The sequence below is a fragment of the Maylandia zebra genome, linkage group LG1 (assembly GCF_041146795.1).
Source record: "Maylandia zebra isolate NMK-2024a linkage group LG1, Mzebra_GT3a, whole genome shotgun sequence".
Taxonomy (NCBI): domain Eukaryota; kingdom Metazoa; phylum Chordata; class Actinopteri; order Cichliformes; family Cichlidae; genus Maylandia; species Maylandia zebra.
In genome coordinates, this window is record NC_135167.1 from 21,738,470 (window position 1) to 21,760,817 (window position 22,348).

At 40.1% G+C, this 22,348-nt stretch overlaps 1 protein-coding gene across 3 annotated transcripts in view; it reads right to left on the bottom strand.

Moving 5' to 3' along the window:
• Nucleotides 1–762: 762 nt before the first annotated feature.
• syt7b (synaptotagmin VIIb) overlaps nucleotides 763–22,348 on the bottom strand; it is a 124,680-nt gene continuing 103,094 nt past the window's right edge. For all 3 annotated transcript variants that reach the window (XM_076883274.1, XM_076883273.1, XM_076883271.1), the window contains 6 exons: nucleotides 15,264–15,399; nucleotides 8,784–9,051; nucleotides 8,504–8,673; nucleotides 8,070–8,184; nucleotides 7,680–7,879; nucleotides 763–5,343 (listed from right to left, as the gene is read on the bottom strand). In XM_076883274.1, coding sequence (XP_076739389.1) covers nucleotides 5,239–5,343; nucleotides 7,680–7,879; nucleotides 8,070–8,184; nucleotides 8,504–8,673; nucleotides 8,784–9,051; nucleotides 15,264–15,399 — 994 coding nt within the window. In that variant the 3' untranslated portion in view covers nucleotides 763–5,238. The remainder of the gene's footprint in view (nucleotides 5,344–7,679; nucleotides 7,880–8,069; nucleotides 8,185–8,503; nucleotides 8,674–8,783; nucleotides 9,052–15,263; nucleotides 15,400–22,348) is intronic.

Below are 22,348 nucleotides of genomic sequence, written 5' to 3' on the forward strand. Positions count from 1 at the left end.
TGTAATGTTATCATGCCAACATGGACCAAAATTTTTAAGTAATGTTCACAGCGCCTTGTTCAATCTATGCCACAAAGACAAGGCAGTTATAAAAGCTAAGGTCCAACACACTACTGGCAAGAAGTGGCCATGGATCTCAGGGGTCTAGCCCCACCTAAAAGAGTGACTACACCCCCTCAGCTGCATTTTACTGATGCACTTCAACTATAAGTTACACTAATTCATACAATTTGGTAATGAAAACCTGAAATATCACAGATAAGTTACTGTAATGTGAGCACAGTAGTTCTGCATGAGTTGAGGTAATCAGCACGACTCTGAGGAGGACACTGAGCAGATATTGAGAACTAGTTTCAAAGCACGACTCTACTGAAAAACTGCGAAACAAATGTAAATGTGTTGATGACACTGTGCGCTCACAATCATCCGTCCTACTGTGTGGAGAAAAAGTCTCTATTGTTTGTCTCCCCCTTTGCCTCTGCAATCTAAGATAGATATTTTTGCACTTTTAGAGTTGTGGCTAAATGTCTCCATGACTGTACTATCATATATAGCTGTCCTGAGCCAAATGCCTCCCCCAGTGTCAAAGTTGGTTGCCCATCCAGCACGTATGGTCTGCTCCTGACCCTGGTAGCCAGTAATCAAAAACTTAAAATAAAGACTGAATTAACTATTAGTGTGAAATACACGTGTGAGTTAAAGTAATATAAATAAAAGAAAATATGAAAAATTCATACAATACCAGACCAGAAGTATCTTTGTTTTATATATACATTTATATCATTATATACACTGTACAGATTTCAAAAAAATAAATGGTCAATATTTAACATTGTGCACCCCACGGATGTGTAACTACAAAGAGAAAGGGAGTGAAACAGGGGGGTTTGTGATATCAAGGATAGATATCTACAACCCCATTAGTAATGATGGTTCTTTTTCTCTTTTTTTCTCCATACAGAACATTTTCACAATCATTTTATACAGTCAGTATATAAATTAAAATGTTGCTGGTTAACCTCTCTTTGTCTCAAGCAGTCCCTAAAGAGAATGCCCTAAAACAGAAATGCGAGCTTGTCCAGTAAACTTTACCAGTGTTTGGTTTTTGGCCAGTGACGAGTGTAGAAGACAATTTTAGCTCGATTTCTTAAAAAAATGTATCAAACCCTGACTGATCTTTAACCAATATTTAAATTGCATTGATTGACTTTCACTAAGCCTTTGGAATGTAATGCTTTGTCAGCAGGGCAGTACATCAGGACAGACAGATGAATATGAGAGGTGGTTATTTTGGGATGCTCCAAGGCTCTGCTCTGACCTGAGATGTAGCTAACAGTGAAGCAAAGAGGTGATGATTATCTCCTGTCTCACCTTTTTCCCCCCCTCCTCCCTTCCTGACACTTGGAGAGGGAGCGCATATGGTGAAGAGCAAGGCGTGACGGGGTTCATAAGGCACACACAGAATACTTTGTGCCAGAAAGCATGTGTGCACAATGGGGGTGTTTTGAGGGAGCATCAGCTGTGACGTGAAGGAGCAACCCTTCGTTTTTTGGCCTTGGTGAATTAGATTGGTCCACTTAGAGAGGCGAGATAGGGCATAGAGGAAAAACGTCTTCAGCTGCTTTTGTTTAAACTGAAAATCTGGTGTATGGCGGTCAAATGGAGCAACTTTTATCTGTGGTTGTTGTAAAGCTTTTTTCTTGTGACCTTCACTCTCAGCTCATGTATAAGAGATCTAAATGTCCTCCAAACATGAGGAAAATAAGCCTGCTGTGAAGAGAGGTTTGTTCCAGCATCATCGTCAACAAGTGCAGTGATTCTTCAAGAAGTGACAACTTAAAAAAAAGAAGAAAAGAACATACTTCTCTGTACAGCTGGATTCATACAGAATAAAAACAGCAAAGAATGCTGTTCAGTATTAAACTGGCAAAATAGAACTCAGTGCAGATATACACACAGGGACTCACAGTAAATACAATCACACAAACATAAGTTCAAATACTGACATTCAACCACGGTGCAAACACACACACATACATCCAGTAGACAAAAAACAAACAGTGGAATGTAAAAAGACTTTTCCCAACCCCAGGTGTTATTACTCTCATTTGTTTCCATTCATCCCAACAGCTCGTGTCTGTACAGGACTTGAGGGAGGTCGCATTCAGGCAGCAAAGATGTTTAAAAAAAAATAACTAAATAAAGACAAACTCTGACTTTACATTCCCAGTTCTCGTTTCAAACAGAAAGGTGACAGGGCTTTCTCAACTGCAGCTCCACTCCCTGTGTCCGTTACAAATCCTCCAAATGCTGCTGTCTTTAAGTCTAGATTAACGACCCAGTTGTAGTCCATGATATTCCTGGGCTCTTAATCTCTTGACAACGTCTGCAACTTATGGCTGCAGTCTTATTTTGTATTTTGGGCATATTTGTAATTTGTAATCTTGTAACAGTTTATAAACTTTTGATTTCATGTGATTTCTTCTCATATTTTACTGCATGTATTCATAAATTGTCAGTTCATCCCAAAAAAAGAGTCTAAAGGTTCATGGTCAACCTTGAAAACACAAATCTCAACTATATAAATACATTTTTAAAAAACCCTCAAGGTCTGCTTTCTTTTGACTACTACTGACTATTACTCATGGCTGCCCAGAGCAGTTTGCTCAGGCGGAGCCTGCACATACAATCTGAGATTTCTTGAGAGCACAAAGTGGCATCGCACCAAAACAGCCAGTTTTAAGTTACTACTGTAAGAAATATTTTTCTTGTAGTTTCTGGTCACTGCCACTGATGTACTGGACTTAGAGAAACTTGCTGGTATTGCATATTGGTGCAATGCCATGGTGTAGGATTGGGCACTTTATCACCATGAGATCTTGGAGATGGTTAAAAAAACAGCAGTAAAAAGCTAGAAAGAGGACATAAGATCTCAAAAAATGTTTTTCCAATCTATCACTAGTGTTATCAAGCCATGCATTAACGGTTGGCTGCTGTGGTACCACAGCAGTGAAATGTGATGGAAAAAAGTGAAATTCTAGTTGTAGGACTCAATATTTTCTTATAAACTCGGAAAACGTAGTGGTAAAAAAAAGAAAAAGAAAAAAAGAAAAAAGGTTTAAATATCAGGACATAAAAAACATAATCTGTCCTAGCAGGTCTTACAATGAGGTAAATACAACCTCACATGAAGTATAAAACATACTACACAGTCTCATTTTTTAATTCAAGAAACATTAAGCCAAAATGCCAAAACAGTGTGTGTGAAAAACTATGTGCACCTTAGATGTTTGGTCATAGCGCCACATTTGGAGAAACCCAAACACAGCAGATCAGCACAAACATCAACTGTCAAGCACGGTGGTGGAGGGGTGATGATTTGGGCTTGCAGCCACAGGACCTGGACACCTTGCAGTTATTTATCAAACTATTCTAGAGTCAAATGTGAGGCGATTTGTTTGACAACTAAAGCCTGGCTGCAATAATATCCCAAGCACAGCAGCAAATCTACAACATTGCAGAAAAGCTAAAAATTAAGGTGTTGCAAAGGCCCAGTCAAATTCCAGCTCTTAACCTCAAGTTATTGCTGCTAAAGGCGGTTCGATAAGCTTTCTACACACTATTTCTTCATTTTGGCTTAGTTTCAGTTAAACTAATGTGTTGTTGTGCATCTCAGGTTGTATTTACCACATGTCAATAACTTTTTATTATGTGCTGGTATGTAAAACTTTAGAACTGAGAAAGGGTGTACCTTTGCTTTACCATGTCTATATGTCGTCAACAATTTGCACAGATTGTTTTCTGCTCTCAAAGAAAACCATTTACATTGGGGTTTCTGGACTATATCCATTTACCAAAACACAACAACGTTAAAAATCAAAGTGGTAAATTGTTTGACAATGAAATCCTCTGTTATATATTTCCGGCAGTTAGTCTGATTTTCTGAGCTCAAATCTTTTACATGTGAAACTGAAACTAGCTGTCTTTTTTGAGACCACTAAAGGGCGTGTTAGAAAGTTGTGTATGTGTTTTGGACAGACTGACACTAACTTCAGTGACCTCCACCCACATGTTCAGCTAATCTCATTTTTTGTCATTGTTATCAAGGGCAGTTTGGTTTTCGACAATATTTTTTGTTCAGCCGTGCAAATCTAAAATATTTCCTCCCTCACACACACACACACACACACACACACACACACACACACACACACACACACACACACACACACACACACACACACACACACTCGCACACACACTCGCACACGCACACACACGCATTATCCCCACACTTCCACACTCATGGAAGCTGCTTTTTGCTTATTTTCTGGAAGAACAGGTTGATTCTCTAAGTTCTTTCGAAACAAAACTCATTAAATAAATAAATAAAACACAACATTAATCACTTTACTCTTTTTTTCTGTCCATCGGGAGTTAAAGAAAATAGGAAAGCAGTTTGACACTTGCCCCTTTTAGACCAGTGCTAAATGTTCATGTTCATATCCTTTTTTTCTTATTTTTTTCTTGACGATCTTCATTTGGGGTTACAGCACATCACCCACAGCACGCACAGACGACAAAGGGTTCCAGCCAAGGGAGAATTATTACAGTGGTAGAAGGAGGAGGAGGAGTGAAGAGTGAAAAACATGATGAGTGACAGAGTCCAGTTCCTGTCCATTTTAAATACAGCCCATCGCTCTTCTGTTGCCTGTGCCGCTTTTCCTGATTTTTTTTTAGGCATTTTAAAGGAATGTCGGAAGAGAGACAGAAACACAGAAGGATTCAAACAATCAAGCAAACAATCAAACAAACACACTGCCACAGCGGATGGTTGGAATGCCTGTTTGATTCATTTTTGGTTGGTAGTTTGTAATTACGGGTGTTAAGAGGTACTGCTCTGATGTAAAACATTAGGGAAACGTGGTGGAAGAAAAAAAAAGAAAAAAAAGAAAGATGGAACAAGGAGAGCGTATGACATCAAAGACATTTTTAAGTTCAGACAAACGGATGAGACAGGGTCAGGCGGGAATCAGATCTTGACAGGGGTGAAATTTAAGGAAGGTGTCATGAGAACTGAAGGCGAGGAATATCAAAGAGGCCTGAGAACAAAGAGATGATAGATGGTCTGAAGCCCAACAGTGCATTTAGGTAGTAGGGGATATGTGCCGAGGGCAGGGGCAGGGTGGGGGGATTCTTCAGGGGAAAACAATGTAGGCAGGTGGGCTGCTGGGTCCTTCAGGCCTTAAGAGCATGCCACTGGGCCACGGCAGTGCGAGGATGACCCATCATGTCTTTCCAGTGTTTTACCTCTGCAGGGCCACTCTTCCATGAAAGATAAATCTGTGAGGAAGAGACAGTCACTGTAACTTCTATACAGCCACACAGAGATAGATGTTATTTGTAAAGAATGCTCCCAATAAAACAGCAGAGTATTAAGAGAAAAAAACTGTGACTCTTAAGTGTAGCCCTTTCACCACTAAGCCTGCTGCTCTAATTGGAATTTAACTCAAATCCAGAGCAGAAAAAAAGCCATTAGAGCAAGAGATTTCACCCAGTGAAAAACTCAGAGAAAGGCTAATGCTGTTACTAATAGGATCAAACACAGACTCATCTGCAAGCGATTCTAATGTAGCAAGAAACTCCTGGATTCCACATGAAAAATTGTTCACTTTTTCATTGTTCTCTATTCTACGAAGCTATTCTAATAATAGGCAACTGCGGCGTGAAAGAAAATAATATATGTGGTTAGAATGGGAATACATATAGTACCTGTAAATATTGTAGATGTGTATGAAAGCCTTATAAAGTAAATGCTCTTCCCTGCTGTACACAGCGTATAGATTTTTTTTTAAGTGCCTGATGAAACAAAGATTTGATTTAAGCTTTGGTGTATTCCATTTTTATTCTCCTAATACATATACCGTATGTTTATTTATAGAAAAGCTGGTGTTTGGTTTTAAAAACAAGCAAATCATTCACTCTGCACAGGGAAAAAAAGGAGTTATTTTGGTTACTGTTAAGTCTGATATCTGAAGCAGTTATGGGATAAAAGAAACTGTGGTTTTATGGGATATTAAAATCCTGACAAATCCCACAAGTTTCGAGAAAAGAACAATCTAATTTGGTAGTAATTACAACCGAAGCAGAAACTGTTAAATTGCATGTCCAGTGAATTAATTCATATTAATTGTTGAGCAAGCGTAACACAGACTTGTTCAGTCAGAGCACCCAATGTGACTTTGTCTACAGGCAGCAGTACAAAGGAATACATAAACAATGGTCTGCAAAACTCCTTGGGCCAACCCTCAAATTTTTATATTTTGCTTGGAAAATGAGAAATAGGTGCAGTGATTTATTGAAGCAGGTGTAAATATACACGAAAATACAGCATGTAAAGTAAAAACAGAGTTTGTACAACGGGCTTGAAAATCAATATTTGGTGTGACCACTTTTATTCTTCAACACAGCCTGAACTCTTTTAGGCAGCTTTCTTGTAATTCCTTTAAGTAGTCTTCAGCAATAGTTCTCCAGGCTTGTTGAAGGACATTCAAAGCTCTTTTTTTTGGATGTTGGCCGTTTGACCAGTTTTCTCATATTTTTTTGAGGACACACTCAACACCATGCTGCGATATGGCAAGCTTACAGCAAATAGCTCTTTTGGAATTACCTTGTTGGTCAAAAGATGCAATATTATACTGTCAAATTGTGTTACTTTTGGCATTTTTGTAGATTCAACTAAAGAAATGGGAACATATTATGTATGTTTTTGCGACAGGCAGCTAGTAACAAAAAAGGATACAAATTTATAGTTGGTTCTTTGTTAAATTTTCTGTCATGTGTAGACACAGCACTGGTTAATCCCCTCAAGTTATTTGCCTGCTTGTGTGTGTGTGTGAAGGGCAGGACTGAAAATGTGTGGAAAAAGCAGCCAATGTCCAAAAACAACATTTGAAAGATCTACAGAAACCCTGGAGAACTGTTCTTTAAGACCACTTTAAAAAGTCACAAGAAACTCCAAGATTCCTTGTTTGCAAAATATAAAGAAATGAGGGGTGGCTTAAGACCTTTGCACAGTACTGGGTTCATATTTGCCGTTTAAAGTAAAGTACATCTACATGTCTTTGTGTCTAAAAGAAGCTGCAATTTATTAGATTTTTTTCCCCAGAAAGCATTAAAACTACGAAAAATTATAGGAAACTAAAAGATGCAGATAAGAAGTTTAAAATGTTTAATCACGTTGTAACAGAAATACATTAATTTTTCTCAGAGTTGATCAGCTAATTCAACAAAGAAATTCAGGGGATATTCCGGTTAAAGCTGGAAAGGTTTAAACTCACCATCTGCATTTAGCCAAAACAGTAAATGTGCAGTTTGCTGACTGTGTGTATCTCCATCTGCCTCTGTGCCATTCCTAAATGTTGTAGTATTAAGTCTAAATAAAGCACACTTTTACTTTCACACTTAAAATTAGCTGCTTGTTGTTTGCTGCATATGAGTTCATTTACAGCACAGGGGAATGAACTGCATGTTCCAGCAGGGGTCAGTAGAGACTGGCTCACTGATCATCTGCTGATGGTCTGACAGACAGTCAGAAAAACACAGAGGAAGAGAGAAAAAAAGAGGAGGAAGAAGAAGAAGAGAGGAAGAGGCGAAGAAGAGAAGTGGGAAGGAGATACCTTCCCAATGACATCATTGCGGCTGAGTCTGTCCTTGTCCATGACGGTGATAATTATGGTGGTCTCCCTCAGCACGTGGGCAGGCACGTCAAAGGGGAAGGACTCGTTGAAAACAGGGTTCAGACAGCGCTTCATTACCACCGTCTTCTTCTTCTCCACACGCTTGTCCTTGTGCATCAACCACACTTTTACGTAGGGGTCTGAGGAGAGGGAAATGTGCCGGTTATGAAGCAATATAGCATTCATGAATTACCAGAATTGGGGATTTAATGAGAACAAAAAAACAACAACAAAAAACCAAAAATGAAATATAAACACGCTATTTTCTCATTTTCTGTTGTTGGAATGTAAAAATGTATTGAAGAAAGGAAGATGAGGGAGTATCTATACCAGAAGTGCCTCCAATGTCCATGGCTTTGAGGTTGCGGGCTTTGATGATGCTCACAGTGATGGTGTTGGCTGTGGGGTTGTAACACAGAGACACCAACAGATCCCCTCGACTTCCCTGGAAAAAACCATAGACAATAACAAAAACAATAACAAACTGTTCATTTTTAATTGCCTCATTGCATTGCTCTCCATTCTGTCACTCATCCTATGTTTCCTTTGCTTGCCTGTGTTTCCTTCATCTACCTGTCAGCCTCTCCATATTCCCTATCCCTTCTCCCTCTAGCATGCTGCTACATCTCCCATGGGAGCATCACGGCAGCCAGGAATGACATCACCCGCTACATTCTGTCCCATCTTCTCTTTCTCTTCATCTTGCCCCCTCCCTTCCTGTCTATCTTCTTTTCCTCTACTCAGCCTCTTTCCTTCTTACTCACACTGCCATCGCTACATGGTTTCAGCTCCTTCCAGAAAGTCTGCATGTTGGCTAGGTCCAGCTTGTTGAGTGGAATGGACACCTCTCCTATTGGGTCGTTCCTGCTGAAGCGATCGTAGTCAAGAACCTGGAGGTACAGGGTCCTCTGAACCACCTTCTCATAGGGGAACCCTGAGAAAGAGATTCACACACGATAGTCTTAATATGTTACAGTGATCCAGACAGAAATGACTGCCTGCATATGCTGTGAATGTGTTTAAGGAAAGGCTTCCTGATCACACCTTCGAAAAGGAAGGTCTCGTTCCAGTGGGGGTTTAGATTCTTCCTCTTCACTTTTGTCTCCAGTTTGTGCTTCTTGTCTGGCAGCAGGTATAGTTTGACAAATGGGTCAGAGGTGCCAGAAAAGTCCTTAGCTGGCAAATCCTGGCCTTTGAGAATTTTCACAGTGAGGGTGGAGTCTTGAAAACTGTATCCAACACTGAACTGAATACGACCCAGCTTTTCACACACTGGACCCTCATGTTCTTCTTCCTCTGAACCTGGTGACAGCTGACAGAACAAGAGGAGATAAGCAGGGCATTATTTATTTTTATTCAACTCTGTTATCTTATTGGAGGATTTACAGCACTGGGAAAAGTCTTTAATCATATTCATTTATTAAATAAATAATGAATAAATAAATACACTTTCTTGAAATGCTGATTTCTATTCCCCTAGCCACACCCAGGCCTGCTTACTGCCAGACCTGTTTGACCAAAGAATCACTTGAATAGAGTCCATCTGACAAAGTGAAGTAGGCTAAAAGATGTGAAAAAGTTCACTGACATCTATGACTCTGGAAAGGGTTACAAGGCCATTTCTAAGGCTTTGAGACCCCAGTGAACCATAGTGAGAGCCATTATAAACAAGAATGGAGAAAACATGGGGTGGTGGTGAATGTTCCCAGGAGTCCAGGCCTACCAAAATTACCCCAAGAGCGCACTGACGACTCATCCAGGAGGCCACAAAAGAATCCAAACAACATCTGAACTGCAGGCCTCACTCACCTCAGTTAAGGTCAGAGTTCTTGATTCAACAATGAGAAAGAGACTGGGCAAAAACGGCATCCATGGGAGAGTTCCAAGGAGAAAACCACTGCTGACCAAGAAGAACACCAAGTTTGAACCACACCAACACCAACACCAACATCAAATTTGCCAGAAAACATCTTGATGATCCCCAAGACTTTTGGGAATATTCCTTGGACTGATGAGACAAAAGTTGAATTTTATGGATGGTTTGAGTCCTGTTAGCTCTGGTGTGAAACTAACATCTCTTAAGTATCATAAAAAGAACACCATACCAACAGTTAAACATGGTGTTGGTAGTGTGATGGTCTAGGGCTGCTTTGCTGCTTCAGGACATGGACAACTGGACCGGTGAGATCACCGTTGAATGGCACAAAAAATTGAAATGAAGGTTTTGGCATGACCTTAAACAGCCTGTTCATGCTTAAAAATGTCCAATGTGGCTGAATTAAAACAATTCTGCAAAGAAGAGTGGGCAAAAATTCCTCTGCGGGGTGAAAGTTGTGAAAGGTATCGCAAATGGTTGTAGTTCTTGTTGCCAAGGGTGGAAATATGACAATTATAAGAAAGATTCCAGAAGGAATCAGAGGAAGAGAACCAGCACAATCTTGCAAAAGAGATTTTTTTACGGTACTTCCTGCTTAAACAAAAACCAAAAACAACAAATTGGCTAAAAACAATAATTGAATGGATATAAACTGAATTTTGTTTCCAAGGAGATAAGATTCCAGTTAAAGAATAATATGTGTTAATGCAGATAATGTCATTTTCCGTGCTGCTGAACTGGTGTGTCCAAATTGTGAGTAGATAGACTACTTTCTATAAACAACTTCCACCCACTGTGCAGTATGTTGTACATATGTCATTTGGGGTGGTGTTGCACAGGTAGTAGAGGTGGCGGTTTGATCATTAGCCCAGCCACAATAACAGACTTGTATGGTGACTCTGCCATAGTTGCTATGTGAGTTTGTATGCCTGTGTGGAAAAAGAAACCATCTGTGAATGATTTTATAGCACTTCTCTAAAGTTAAAAAGCTGTTTTTTTTTTAGATTATAGATCTGTAATAGCCATGCGGCAATGCTGCTGTCAGTGTTGATAATAAAGTGTTTAAAATCTAAGCATACTGCTCAGATTTAAGTACATAAAGGATTATAATAAGTCCCTATAACAAAGAATACTGACGTGATAATGAGGGGGTTATTTTGAATATAAGACTGTTACATTAGACCGCATTACTTTATGTTTTTTTCCTAATGAACTGGGGCTGGATAGGTATAAAAGTGTAGCACCGCGGGAGCTGCACTGCTATGATCTAAATCAAGGGTCAAGCTCTGCAATATTCACAGCATGGTCACACAGTCTGAACACTTAAAGAGGAGCGAACACTAAACAAGTGACTTGAACTCCACACCACGGGGGGCACCAATTCTGAACTTCACCATAAATACCACAGCTTGTAAGTGGCAAACTAGCATGATGTTATGTTGCATGGCTAGCGTCCCCCATAAGAAAAGGGCAGAGCTGGTTGCATGGCTGTTTGGAAAAGCAGATTATCTATTGACAGACACATCCTCTGACTGATGGTGACATGGCCTGAAGGGAGGGAGAGAATCCAGTTTAAAAAGTGCTATCTGATGGGGGAAGAGCTGGAGGCATTATTCAAGGGGCAGAAACATAATATCCAATTCTGTATTTTCCCACACAATCCTGGTGGTGCTGCCCAGCCTCATTCTCTATGCTGAATATGTTCACTTTTCATTATGCAGTCCTCCAGCCAACAGATGGCCTAAATTGCTATTCCCAATTTTCTGCATTTGGATACTCTCGTTTTCTTAGAGTCCCCCCATCCCTTCTTATCCAGTTTTTAAATTTGCCTTCCTAATTTCTTTTTCTAAAAACCACAGCGATCCACGTGCAACAGAGGCAAACATGGCCAGATATATACAGTGGGGCAAAAAAGTATTTAGTCAGCCACCGATTGTGCAAGTTCCCCCACCTAAAATGATGACAGAGGTTAGTAATTTGCACCAGAGGTACACTTCAACTGTGAGAGACAGAATGTGAAAAAAAAATCCATGAATCCACATGGTAGGATTTGTAAAGAATTTATTCGTAAATCAGGGTGGAAAATAAGTATTTGGTCGCCTCAAACAAGGAAAATCTCTATCCATCCATCCATTCACTTCCGCTTATCCTTTTCAGGGTCGCGGAGGGCGCTGGAGCCTATCCCAGCTGTCATAGGGCGAGAGGCGGGGTACACCCTGGACAGGTCACCAGTCTGTCGCAGGGCCAACACACAGGGACAGACAACCATTCGCACTCACATTCATACCTAGTGACAATTTGGATTATCCAATTAACCTATCCCCACAAGCTGCATGTCTTTGGACGGTGGGAGGAAGCCGGAGTACCCGGAGGGAACCCACGCAAACACGGGGAGAACATGCAAACTCCACACAGAAAGACCCCGGCCTGATGTTGGAATTGAACTCAGGACCTTCTTGCTGTGCGGCAACAGTGCTAACCACCGTGCCACCGTGCTGCCTATATATAGATTATATCATATTATATAGACACACTCACACACACCACACATAAATGTATCATTTACTCTTGCTTGAGTAACATTTGCTAAAAACCGCAGAGCACATCTGTTTTTTGGAAGTCATGTCGTTAAATGCACAGTTGGAAGAAAAAGCGTGCTAACCCTTTGGGGAAAAAAGTAACTTAGGCTTTCAGCACTTCTACAAAAACAAGGACAGATCTTCATCTAAACCCCAATATATAAAAGAAAAAAATAAACAGTTTTACATTTTATGTTCTAATTATGCATAGGTAATAATCCCTCTGACTGCATTCCTTTATCAGCAGTGACTCCTGTCAGATGTTTCCTCGAACTGCTTATGAGACCAGCACAGTATTAAGGAGGAATTCAGGACTGCTCCTCACTACATAACTGGTTTGAGTTCATCAGTAATTCTGAGATGACTTGAGTGGACTCTTTAGGTCATGCCACAGCATCTCAGTTGGGTTAAGGTCAGGACTCTGACTCGGCTATCTCAAAGCATGAATTTTGTTCTTTTTCAGCGATTCTGATTCTTAATTTACTTGTGTGCTCTTCGTCAGTGTCTTATTCCATCAGTAAATCTCTCCAAAGCTTAAAGTAATTGACTTTTGCCCTGATACTACAGTTCAAAACTTCTTCACACAACTTTAAATTCATTGTTTCCCCATGGATTGCCAAGAGGCCAGGCCTAATTCCAAACTTACAACATGCTCTTTTCTTCTTCTTGTCCTTTCCTCATTGTTATGCAGCATTTTTCTCACAGTGGATAAAAAAAAGTCAGATTTGAGGGAGCTGCAGAGATCTGTGCAGATGTCCCACTTTTGCTGTCTGACTTCTGTTCTTTTTCACTTCTTTCAGGGCTTCGTGTTGAGTTCGTTGTGTGATCTTTGCAGGCCAGCCACTCTTGGGAGCACAGCAGCACTACATACCTCCACTTTGAATCAAATTGTCCTTTTGCACCTCGATGAACACTCATAAAAAAGCATTTAACTTTTTTTTTTCTAGCCACCTTTGTGCATCTCTACAATGCACAATGCTTCTTCTGTCCTGTGAGTCAAAGTTGTTGTGATCTAGGAAAGGGTCACACATGTCAGTCTTGAAAAAAAGCAACCAGACTTCACCTCTACAAGCGACACTTCCAGTCGGATCTCCCCAACTCTTAGAACGGCTGATTCCAAGTAGTTTTTGGAGAGCTCATGAGCACTTTTAGCAATTCTTGACTGCAAGTGTTCAAGAACAACATAAAGCACACTTTTATGTTGTTTCATCAGATATTATTTGTCTATAATTCTGAGCTATTATTGTCAAAATGTTACAACCCTTTCCTTTCCTTTGTAACTGCGATTCAAAAATGAATGGACTAACCCTCGGGTGCTCGGGATCCTTCCATTAGATTCCTTGACAGTGGCAACAAACGGTAGAATATCACTAGCCTTATCCTTTAAACAAATAAAGCACATATAAGCCTCCCTATAATGTGTGGATGTGTGATAATAGGCAAAGACACTTTTCACACCACACTTTCCACCACTCTGTGAGCACCACACAAAATGAAAGCCGTGTCAGAGTACGTACTGATAAGAACCTGATGCTGACAGGACCCCCATGCAATCTCCCCCAAACCCCTATCACCTGAGATGCTTGAGTGGGTTGGATGCATATATACTGTGACGTCCAATAACATTTCACTCGGTCCCTCCTCTCAGTACTGTCTGTATATATGACTATGTCTTTTCATATAGCACCACAAGTGGCTCAAAAGTGCAGGATTGGTATTTTCAGCATGAAAGGAGGGTTGTGTAATATATAGATGGCTTTGGCAAAAGTGCCCAGAATGAGTATTATCATTAGGCACTGCCACTGTGAATTCCTCAGACACCCCATGAAACCCACATAATTACACAGTGCTCATACCGATCTGCCATATTCTCACAGCACCCACAGCAGCACTGCATGTTCTCTCACAGCTAATTACCGAACCTCTCTGAATCAGGTGCACGTTGCCGCCCCTCCCGGCGTCTCACTTCAGGGTAATGATTGCTTTATGTTTCAGTTAGCTGACTTACTGTATAGCCGCAGCTAACTGTAACGCTCTACAGGTAGGTGCGCTGAGGGTGAAGGAGAAAGCACTTTCCTGAGTGATGAAAGACTTCTCAAACAGCTTTCCTCCTCAATTGAACTGAAGCGCGTAGGCTTTCTCCGTCTTTGAACCAAAAGACTGCATTATATACAGTAAGTGACACGTAGCTCATGATAAATAAATCTGCATTGCAACTTTGATCTTATCTTTGAAGCCTTGCCAATTATTTCTCATATAGTGAAATATCAAAGAAAATCATTGCACTTATCAAATAAACCACTGTGATCTAGAAAGCAGGTAAGCAAGCAAAAAGGTTATCTGGTGGGGAAAATTGAAGGTTTCTGAGAAAATCTACTACCTCTAAAATATATTTTCATTTTAGATTGGCTGCAAACAGACACCCCACTGGCACGATACATTTTTGTGTTTTTTCAGAAATGACTTTGACAGGTTAGGTGTTATTATTACTGATAGCAATGATTGTCAAAATACAAAAATAGGGCCACGATGCTTAAAAAGAAAGAAAGAAAAGAAGCTGGGATTGTACTTTATCGCTGACATTTAATTCAGCACAGTCAGTGAAAGTGGATCATTTTAACTCAACTGTCAACTGCTGTTTTCAAAGGTAAGATAAACTGTCAAGCTGCAAACCGCCTCAAAGAAGACGATTAGCTGCTATAAGTTAGAAAACTGGGCAGCACAGGCGATAAACATAAACAGTACTGCTAAATGTATTAATTTGAGCTTTTAAAACAGTGTTCTTTGTAATGGTGATTAATCACAAACGGGTGAAAGTTTTGAACATTTTACACTATTTTCATCTACTCCTTTGGCTCGTCTTCCACTTTCTTATCTCCAGATTTGCATGCACCTTTCATCTTAGATTATGAAAGATGATCTGAAAGTACCAGTGAAGTCTCTCTGCCATCTCATTTATTCTGATTCAGAGGCTTTGTCAAAAGCAGTTCTTCCTCTCTAAATATAGTTGAAATCATCAATGCAGAAAGCAGACTACAGATCTGAGCTATTAGTACTCGTGTATGTTACCATGAGCATGTCACTGGTGACCGAGTTGGCCAAGTCAGAAACAGAAGAGTTGGCTTCGTGGCCCTGCCCGTGGCGGCGTCCGGTCTCGTCTGGAGTCTGACCTCTGGGGCTGCTGCCTGGTTTGTTACCTGGAGTTCTGTTAAAACAGAAACAAGCACAGTGATTTTTACACATATAGCTTGTTTCCAGTGTTCCTAAGTTTATCCTCAATACATGTAGTTTACATCCTCGGGCCAAATATTAATTATTTGTTTTGAAAATTTGTATTTAAGTGTAGCTAAGAACCAATATCCTACCAGACAGGCCACAGGAAGTCAATTATCATTACCTACAGCAAGAACCAATGCAATGAAAAGAACAGTTTTATAATGGCCTATAAAGGGAGAGAATTCACTGTCAATACAGATAACACAAGAAACCAATAAAACTGGATTGAAAAAACTGTCTAATTTAAAGGGCTTACCCTGATTTGAGTCACGGTTTGTGTTATAAGTTGGTTTGCATGTGTGTGTTTCATTATTACACCATGAAAATGTAAAGATTTGTGGCCTCAAGATCCTAATAAACCAAAGTAAGGTAAGGTAAATTTCCTGGCTTACATTACCCAATTACTCTTGTTTCCTTGCTGTTCCACTTCAGATTTTCCAGGTATTTCCTTGTGCGTTTTTCCTAATCTTTCCCTTTAAGTGACCTTTTGAACTAGTTTTTGGGGTTTTTTTGCCCACCTCATGTGGCAGTCTGCTTGCATAGATTAAAGATTTGGATCTTTGAATTGTAATTCTGTCTCGTGGGTCCTTTTCCCATTACATTCGTTTCAAATAACGTCAATCTTCCTGCCAGCATACAGTGACATTAGGCAATAATATGTTTGCAGCAACTACTGGATGGAAAATTACACTGCCCCTGTAAATAACGACAAATATCAGTGGACACTTTAGTAACACCTGGCTGCTACTGTTTTGGACTCCTTTTTACATTCACAGCTGCATGAATTCTTCATTGCACAGATTCAACAAGGTGCTGCAAACAGCCCTCAGAGATTTTGGTCCATGTTGACATGATAGCATCACACAGATGCTGCAGATTTGATGGCTGCAGATCAATAATGTGAATAATTGCGCTGTGATCCAGTGACTATGGAGGAGACCTCAGCTTTGAGCTTTTTGAATGGTATGTTTTCTTGATGGAAGCAGCCTTTAGAAGATGGATACACTGTGGTCATAAGGGGATGGACACAGTCAGCAGCAATAGTCAGCTGGACCGCCATTCGATCTGTGCTCAGTTTGTACTAAGGGGTCCAAAGTGTGCCAAGAAAATATCTCCCACACCATTACATCACCACCATCAGCCCTAACCTTTGATACAAACCAGGATCCATGCTTTCATGTTATTTATTCCAAATTCTGTCACTGCCATCTGAATGTTGCAGCAGAGCGCTGTCATCACCCAGAGAACAGCTGCTCACTCTGTCAGTGCGCCCCAGGGCAGCTGTGGCTACAATGTAGCTTGCCATCGCCAGTGTGTGAATGTGTGTGTGAATGGGTGAATGACTGAATGTAGTGTAAAGCGCTTTGGGGTCCTTAGGGACTAGAAAAGCGCTATACAAATGCAGGCCATTTACCATTTTTTTTATTTTGTGTTTTTCTGAGATGGTTGTGTGGGCAAACCCCAATCTGGCACCAACAGCCATGCAACACTCAAAGTCAAAGTCCTAAATGCACTGAGTTGTGATTGGCTGAGAAAATGTTTGCATCAATCTGCAGTGAAACAGGTGTACCTAACACAATGTCTGATAACTGACAAGTGAAAACAGTCAACCACGTGCAGCAACAGACTCTCACACTGGTATATTAATAACTGTTTCCTTTTTTAAAAAAAAATCAATTTAATTGTTTCTCCTCTCTCCCCTATTTTGGGATTGGTCATGTCTCCCTGTGCTCTCTTTTTTCCCTTTTCTCTTTCCCCTAACCCCCAACTGATTGCAGCAGATGGCTGCTCCTCCCTGAGACTGGTTCTGCCGGAGGTTTCCTCCTGGTGAAAGTAAGAATTTTTTCTTCTCACCACAGCACAGTGCTTGCTCACAGGGAATCGTCTTATTGTTGTGGTTTCCTCCTGAATACCGTAGGGTTTTTACCTTGCAGTATAAAGAACCTCGAGGCAGCTGTTGTTGTGATGTTGCGCCACATAAATACCTCTGAATTGAACTGAACTGAACATATTACAGTGATCCAGATACTTTTTTGTATTTAAGTTGCTCAGGTAGCATAGGTTGTAATAAAATTGCATCAAAAAGACATTAAAGCAGTCATGGCCAATTTCTTGCAGTGGTTGACTATTAATATATATATATAAATTAAAAACGCTCCAAGATAAACATACACCAGTGCAAAACTTTGTCAGACACCACCTGTCACTTTAGACACTTTGAAGACGATCTGTACAGAAAACTATTTTTAGAAACAAATGCTGCTTTTAACGATGCTGCTAAAAAATTCTTCCCAGCTTTTTCATTATGTAACTATTTGGGATACAGAAAAATACAAACATGTGATACCAGTCTAGGCATAGTGACAAATAACACTAATAAGATGATGCAGCGAGAAAAACAAAAAATAGCGAGAGTGACAGTCAGACAGACAGAAATAGCGAGCGAGTGAGCAGGTGAGATACTAAATACAAAGGTAACAGCGCAAGTTAGATTAAAAGAAGGGAAAGATGATCCACGAGATGAGATAAATTAGAGTAAAAGCAAAGGAGATGATTTATTTTTATTGAGACAATGAACGAATGAATGTGAGACACAGTTAGACACACATTAAGCTTTAGCTCAGAGAAGGGGAGATGGGATAAAAGCTCTGAAACAAAGCAGAACAGAATTGGCGAGGAGAGTCAGACACGCTAAAAAGCAGACAGAGGAAGCAAACTGACGTGTAACACAGGAAAGCAAAATAGAAGGAGGCTGGAGAAAGAGGGGTGAGAGATAGACAGGGGTTACACAGCAAAGAGACAAGCAGAAGTAGAACGATGCTGAACAAGAAGAGGTAAAAAAAGAAAAGGATATGGTGTGGAAGAGAAAAGAATGGATTCGTCACTCCGCGTTTATTTCCTGTGATTTGCAGGTCATAGAGCCAACGATGCACCACAGCCTCAATTCAAACTGTAATGGTTTATGTTCCACAGGTCTGTCAAATGCAGATTAGTCTCACATGCATGTGATCCCTGCAGGTTAAGCTAAAAATACTCAATTGAACCTTTTAATATCGACCCTTAATACGTTAGGGAACCATGTCCCACCTTAAATAATTACATAACACCTGGATGTCTCGCTCTGCCACTGATGTGACTCTCACCGGCACAGTGTGTGGTCTGTGTTTTACACATTGTTAATATTTCACCACTAATACATCTAAAGTTTGTACAGCAGCTGATCAGCTCACAAAGCACAACTTAACACACAATTTTTTTTACAAAGCAAAGAGATGAGTTAATGGAAAACCTGACATTCTCACGAGACCTACCATATTTGAACAAGTTCCCGCAGAGCCAGGTACCTGCTGAGCTTTGAAGGACCAAACAGTGAGAATAAATGGGTCACATCGTTAACAGAGTTCATAGAGAGGACAGAGGGTACCTTGACACAGACACAAGACTTGTAATTGTGCTGTGGTGGTGGAGTAGTTAGTGCCATTGCCTAGGAGCCTAACATGGAATTGTGGGTGGGCCTAAGGGGCCCGACTGATCATACTTATCAGTGATGGGAATAACGGCGTTACAAGTAATGGCGTTACTTTTTTTCAGTAACGAGTAATCTAACTAATTACTATTTCTATCGTTACAACGCTGTTACCGTTACTAACAAGCAGAGCTGGACTGGCCATCGGGCATACCGGGCATTTGCCCGGTGGGCTGATGGTGATTTTTTGTTTTTATGGGCCGATGGGTGTTTTTTTTTTTTTGTTTTGTTTTTTGTAACGGTATAAACAATGAAAGATGGTGGATTGGCCAGATGCTGGCCGATGTGTAAAAATAACTCAGTTGTTTGGTGGTGGCTATGGTGGAGCTTCCACAGAGGCCAGCAGGTGGATGAGAGAAAGGGGAGGCAGGAGGAGGAGAGACCCGAGGCGGCCTCCGGTCCGAGTGTCAGGTGAACTGAACTTCAGGTAGGAAGTTATGACCTACAGTCTATATGGGTCAGATATAAACCAAGGTTAGGTGTGGTTTATTATTTGTGCTAACTTTTTACAGTCAGTTACAATAACTCGTACTGTGTACTAGCTAGCATGACGGAGTTTCTATACAGCTGGGTGGGTGCTATGATGTTACTGATAGTGAACTTATTCATAAGGTGAGTTAGTATAGTTGCCAACTGTCCCGTAAAAAACGGAATTGTCCCGTATTCAGAGAAATAAAGTAGTCGTGGTAAGCCAATCACATGACTTTAAGATGACAAAGCAACAAGGTGATATATACCAGTTTTTAAACTGTGCTGATAGGCCATGTCATAGTCATGATAAACAATATATATACGCGTGTTTCTTCCTGAATAGTTTCATGTTTACTGTCTAAGGACAGCGCTAGCAAGCACTCTCTGCTTATGAACAAAAATTTAAAAAACAAAACAAAAAACAGCCCGTTCGTTTTGGTGGAAAAATGCACCATGACGGCCAAAAGGATGATACCAAACAAGGCAAAGTAAATACTTTTTAAAGATGTAATGTGGAGGGAAAATCAAAAGTAGTGAAAAATGGCCAATTATACCCTGGACCCCAGAGGGTTAAATGTTTTTTTAAAGTAACGCAATAGTTACTTTTCAAGTAATTAATTACTTTTAGAATCTTGTAACTCAGTTACTAACTCAGTTACTTTTTTGAAGAAGTAACTACTAACTATAATTAATTACTTTTTCAAAGTAACCCAACACTGATACTTATACTTTGTATGTTTTCCATGTGCCGGCACGGGTTTCCTGCAGGTATTATGGCCTCCTCCCGCAGTGCAAACAGGCAAACATAGCAAAAATGATTCATGAATGGTTTGTGGAGCACAACGAGTTTTAAATGTTGACATGAATTCACTCCAATCTAGCATCTGTGGGATGATGTGGGCAAACAAGGGGCCCCACCTCGCAACTTACAGGACTTAAAGTTTAACTGTTGTTAAAATCTTGGTGTGAGATACCACAGCACAGTTTGAGGGGTTTGGTGGAGTCCATGCCTCAAGAGGTCAGGGCTGTTTTATCAGCAGAAAGGTGGACAATATAATATTAGAAAGGGGGTTATAACGTGATGCCTGATCTCTGTATATACATTGTGTTAAAGGACTGAATGCACATTACATGGCTTTGGTCATTTCTCGACAAATATTCACAGCAAAATAAAAAGGAGATCTTGTAGGGAAATAATGGAGAAAATGCCCAGCTGTGTTTATGTAAGGTTCATTGTTTAAGGTTCATGTGGCCTCTGTCTTGTGTGTTTGATAGTGATTTAGTAGGGCTCATTGGGCTGTCACTTTGCCAACCCTTCCTACAAATAAGCATTTATAGACTCTTTGGGTAGAGACCAGCTGACAAGCATATATTATGTGCCCTATAGTTTAAAGTGAGGAATGTCTTATCCATGAAACTGAGCTACCACTGAAAACACATTTAAAATAAATCCTTCTTAAGAGTTTCATTTAAAAAAAAATAAGAGGAAAATAACTCAACAGTACAACCTACCTGGAATATAGAAACAAACATTTTAACATTTTTAGGTACTAAGTGGGATGCTGAGATTTTAGTGTTGGCAGCAGACATTTAGAATTACTTTGACTGTGCCAATAACCACAGTTTTCAAACCGGTCCCCACTGAAAACATATGCTTGAAAGCACAAAGGTGGATTAAAGCAAGTTCTCTGCTCTTGATTATAGTAAAGACACGAAATACAATCTGGGTTTGGACAAAAATCTAAAGTAAATAAAATCACAAAATGTTTTGACCATGATTCAGTAATTCTCTTTTGTCTTTCCTGGTCTTGGTCCACATCTTTAAATTCCTATCCTTTGAATCTTTGAATGCTGGCTATCCCTTTATTGTTGTGATCAAAAACAGTGTTTGTTCCACTCTTAACTTTGTGGGACACTTTTTAAACAATATCACCATTTCCCAAAAGCACTGATTTTATATTAGTCCCTTCATATGTCTGAGGGCTTATAACATTAATGTTAACTAACTAATAAAAGTTTTGTTGAAAAGACATTTTCATTCTATGTAATCAATTCACAAATGTATAACTTAATTAATCTTCCATGTTTCTCAACCCTTACATGCTATTCATATTCCATACTTTTATATTTTAGCTTGCTTCAGCTTTGACATAATATGTGTCTATAACAAACTTTGAACAATATATCTATTAAGTATGTGTAAATAGCCTATTTGGCATTAATAAATGGATAATCAGTCCTTAATAAATGTTTCAGTGAGAAGGGAAAATGTATTTCTTGCATGTATTTTTCATGTCATGTTTTATTTAAGACATGAAAAAACCCAACAACCACCATGTTATAGTATTATTTTGAAATAATGTTATGATGATATGCGATTCCCACACTATCTTGTCCATCACACTGCCTCTACCAGCTTGCTTTCTTCCCATAGTGCATTCTGGTGCTAGGTGTTCACCAGGTAAGTGATGCACATGCACATGATGTAAAAGAAAACGTGATTCATTAGACCAGGCCACCTTTTTCCACTGTACTGTGGTCGAGATCTGATGTTCACATGGCCATTGTTGGTGCTTTCGGTGGTAGACAGGAGTCAGCATGGGCACTCTGACTGTTCTGCGGCTATGCAGCCCATACCATACACAAAAAACTGTAATGCACTCAGTATTCTGGTGCCTTTCTATCAGAACTAACATGAACTTTTTTAGCAATTTGAGCTACAATAGCTCATCTGTTGGATCAGACCACACGGGTCAGCCTTCCCTCCCCATGTGCATCAGTGAGCCTTGGCTGCCCATGACCCTGTTGCTAGTTCACCACTGTTCCTTCTTGGACCACGTTTGATAGATACTGACCACAGCAGACTGGCAACACTCTACAA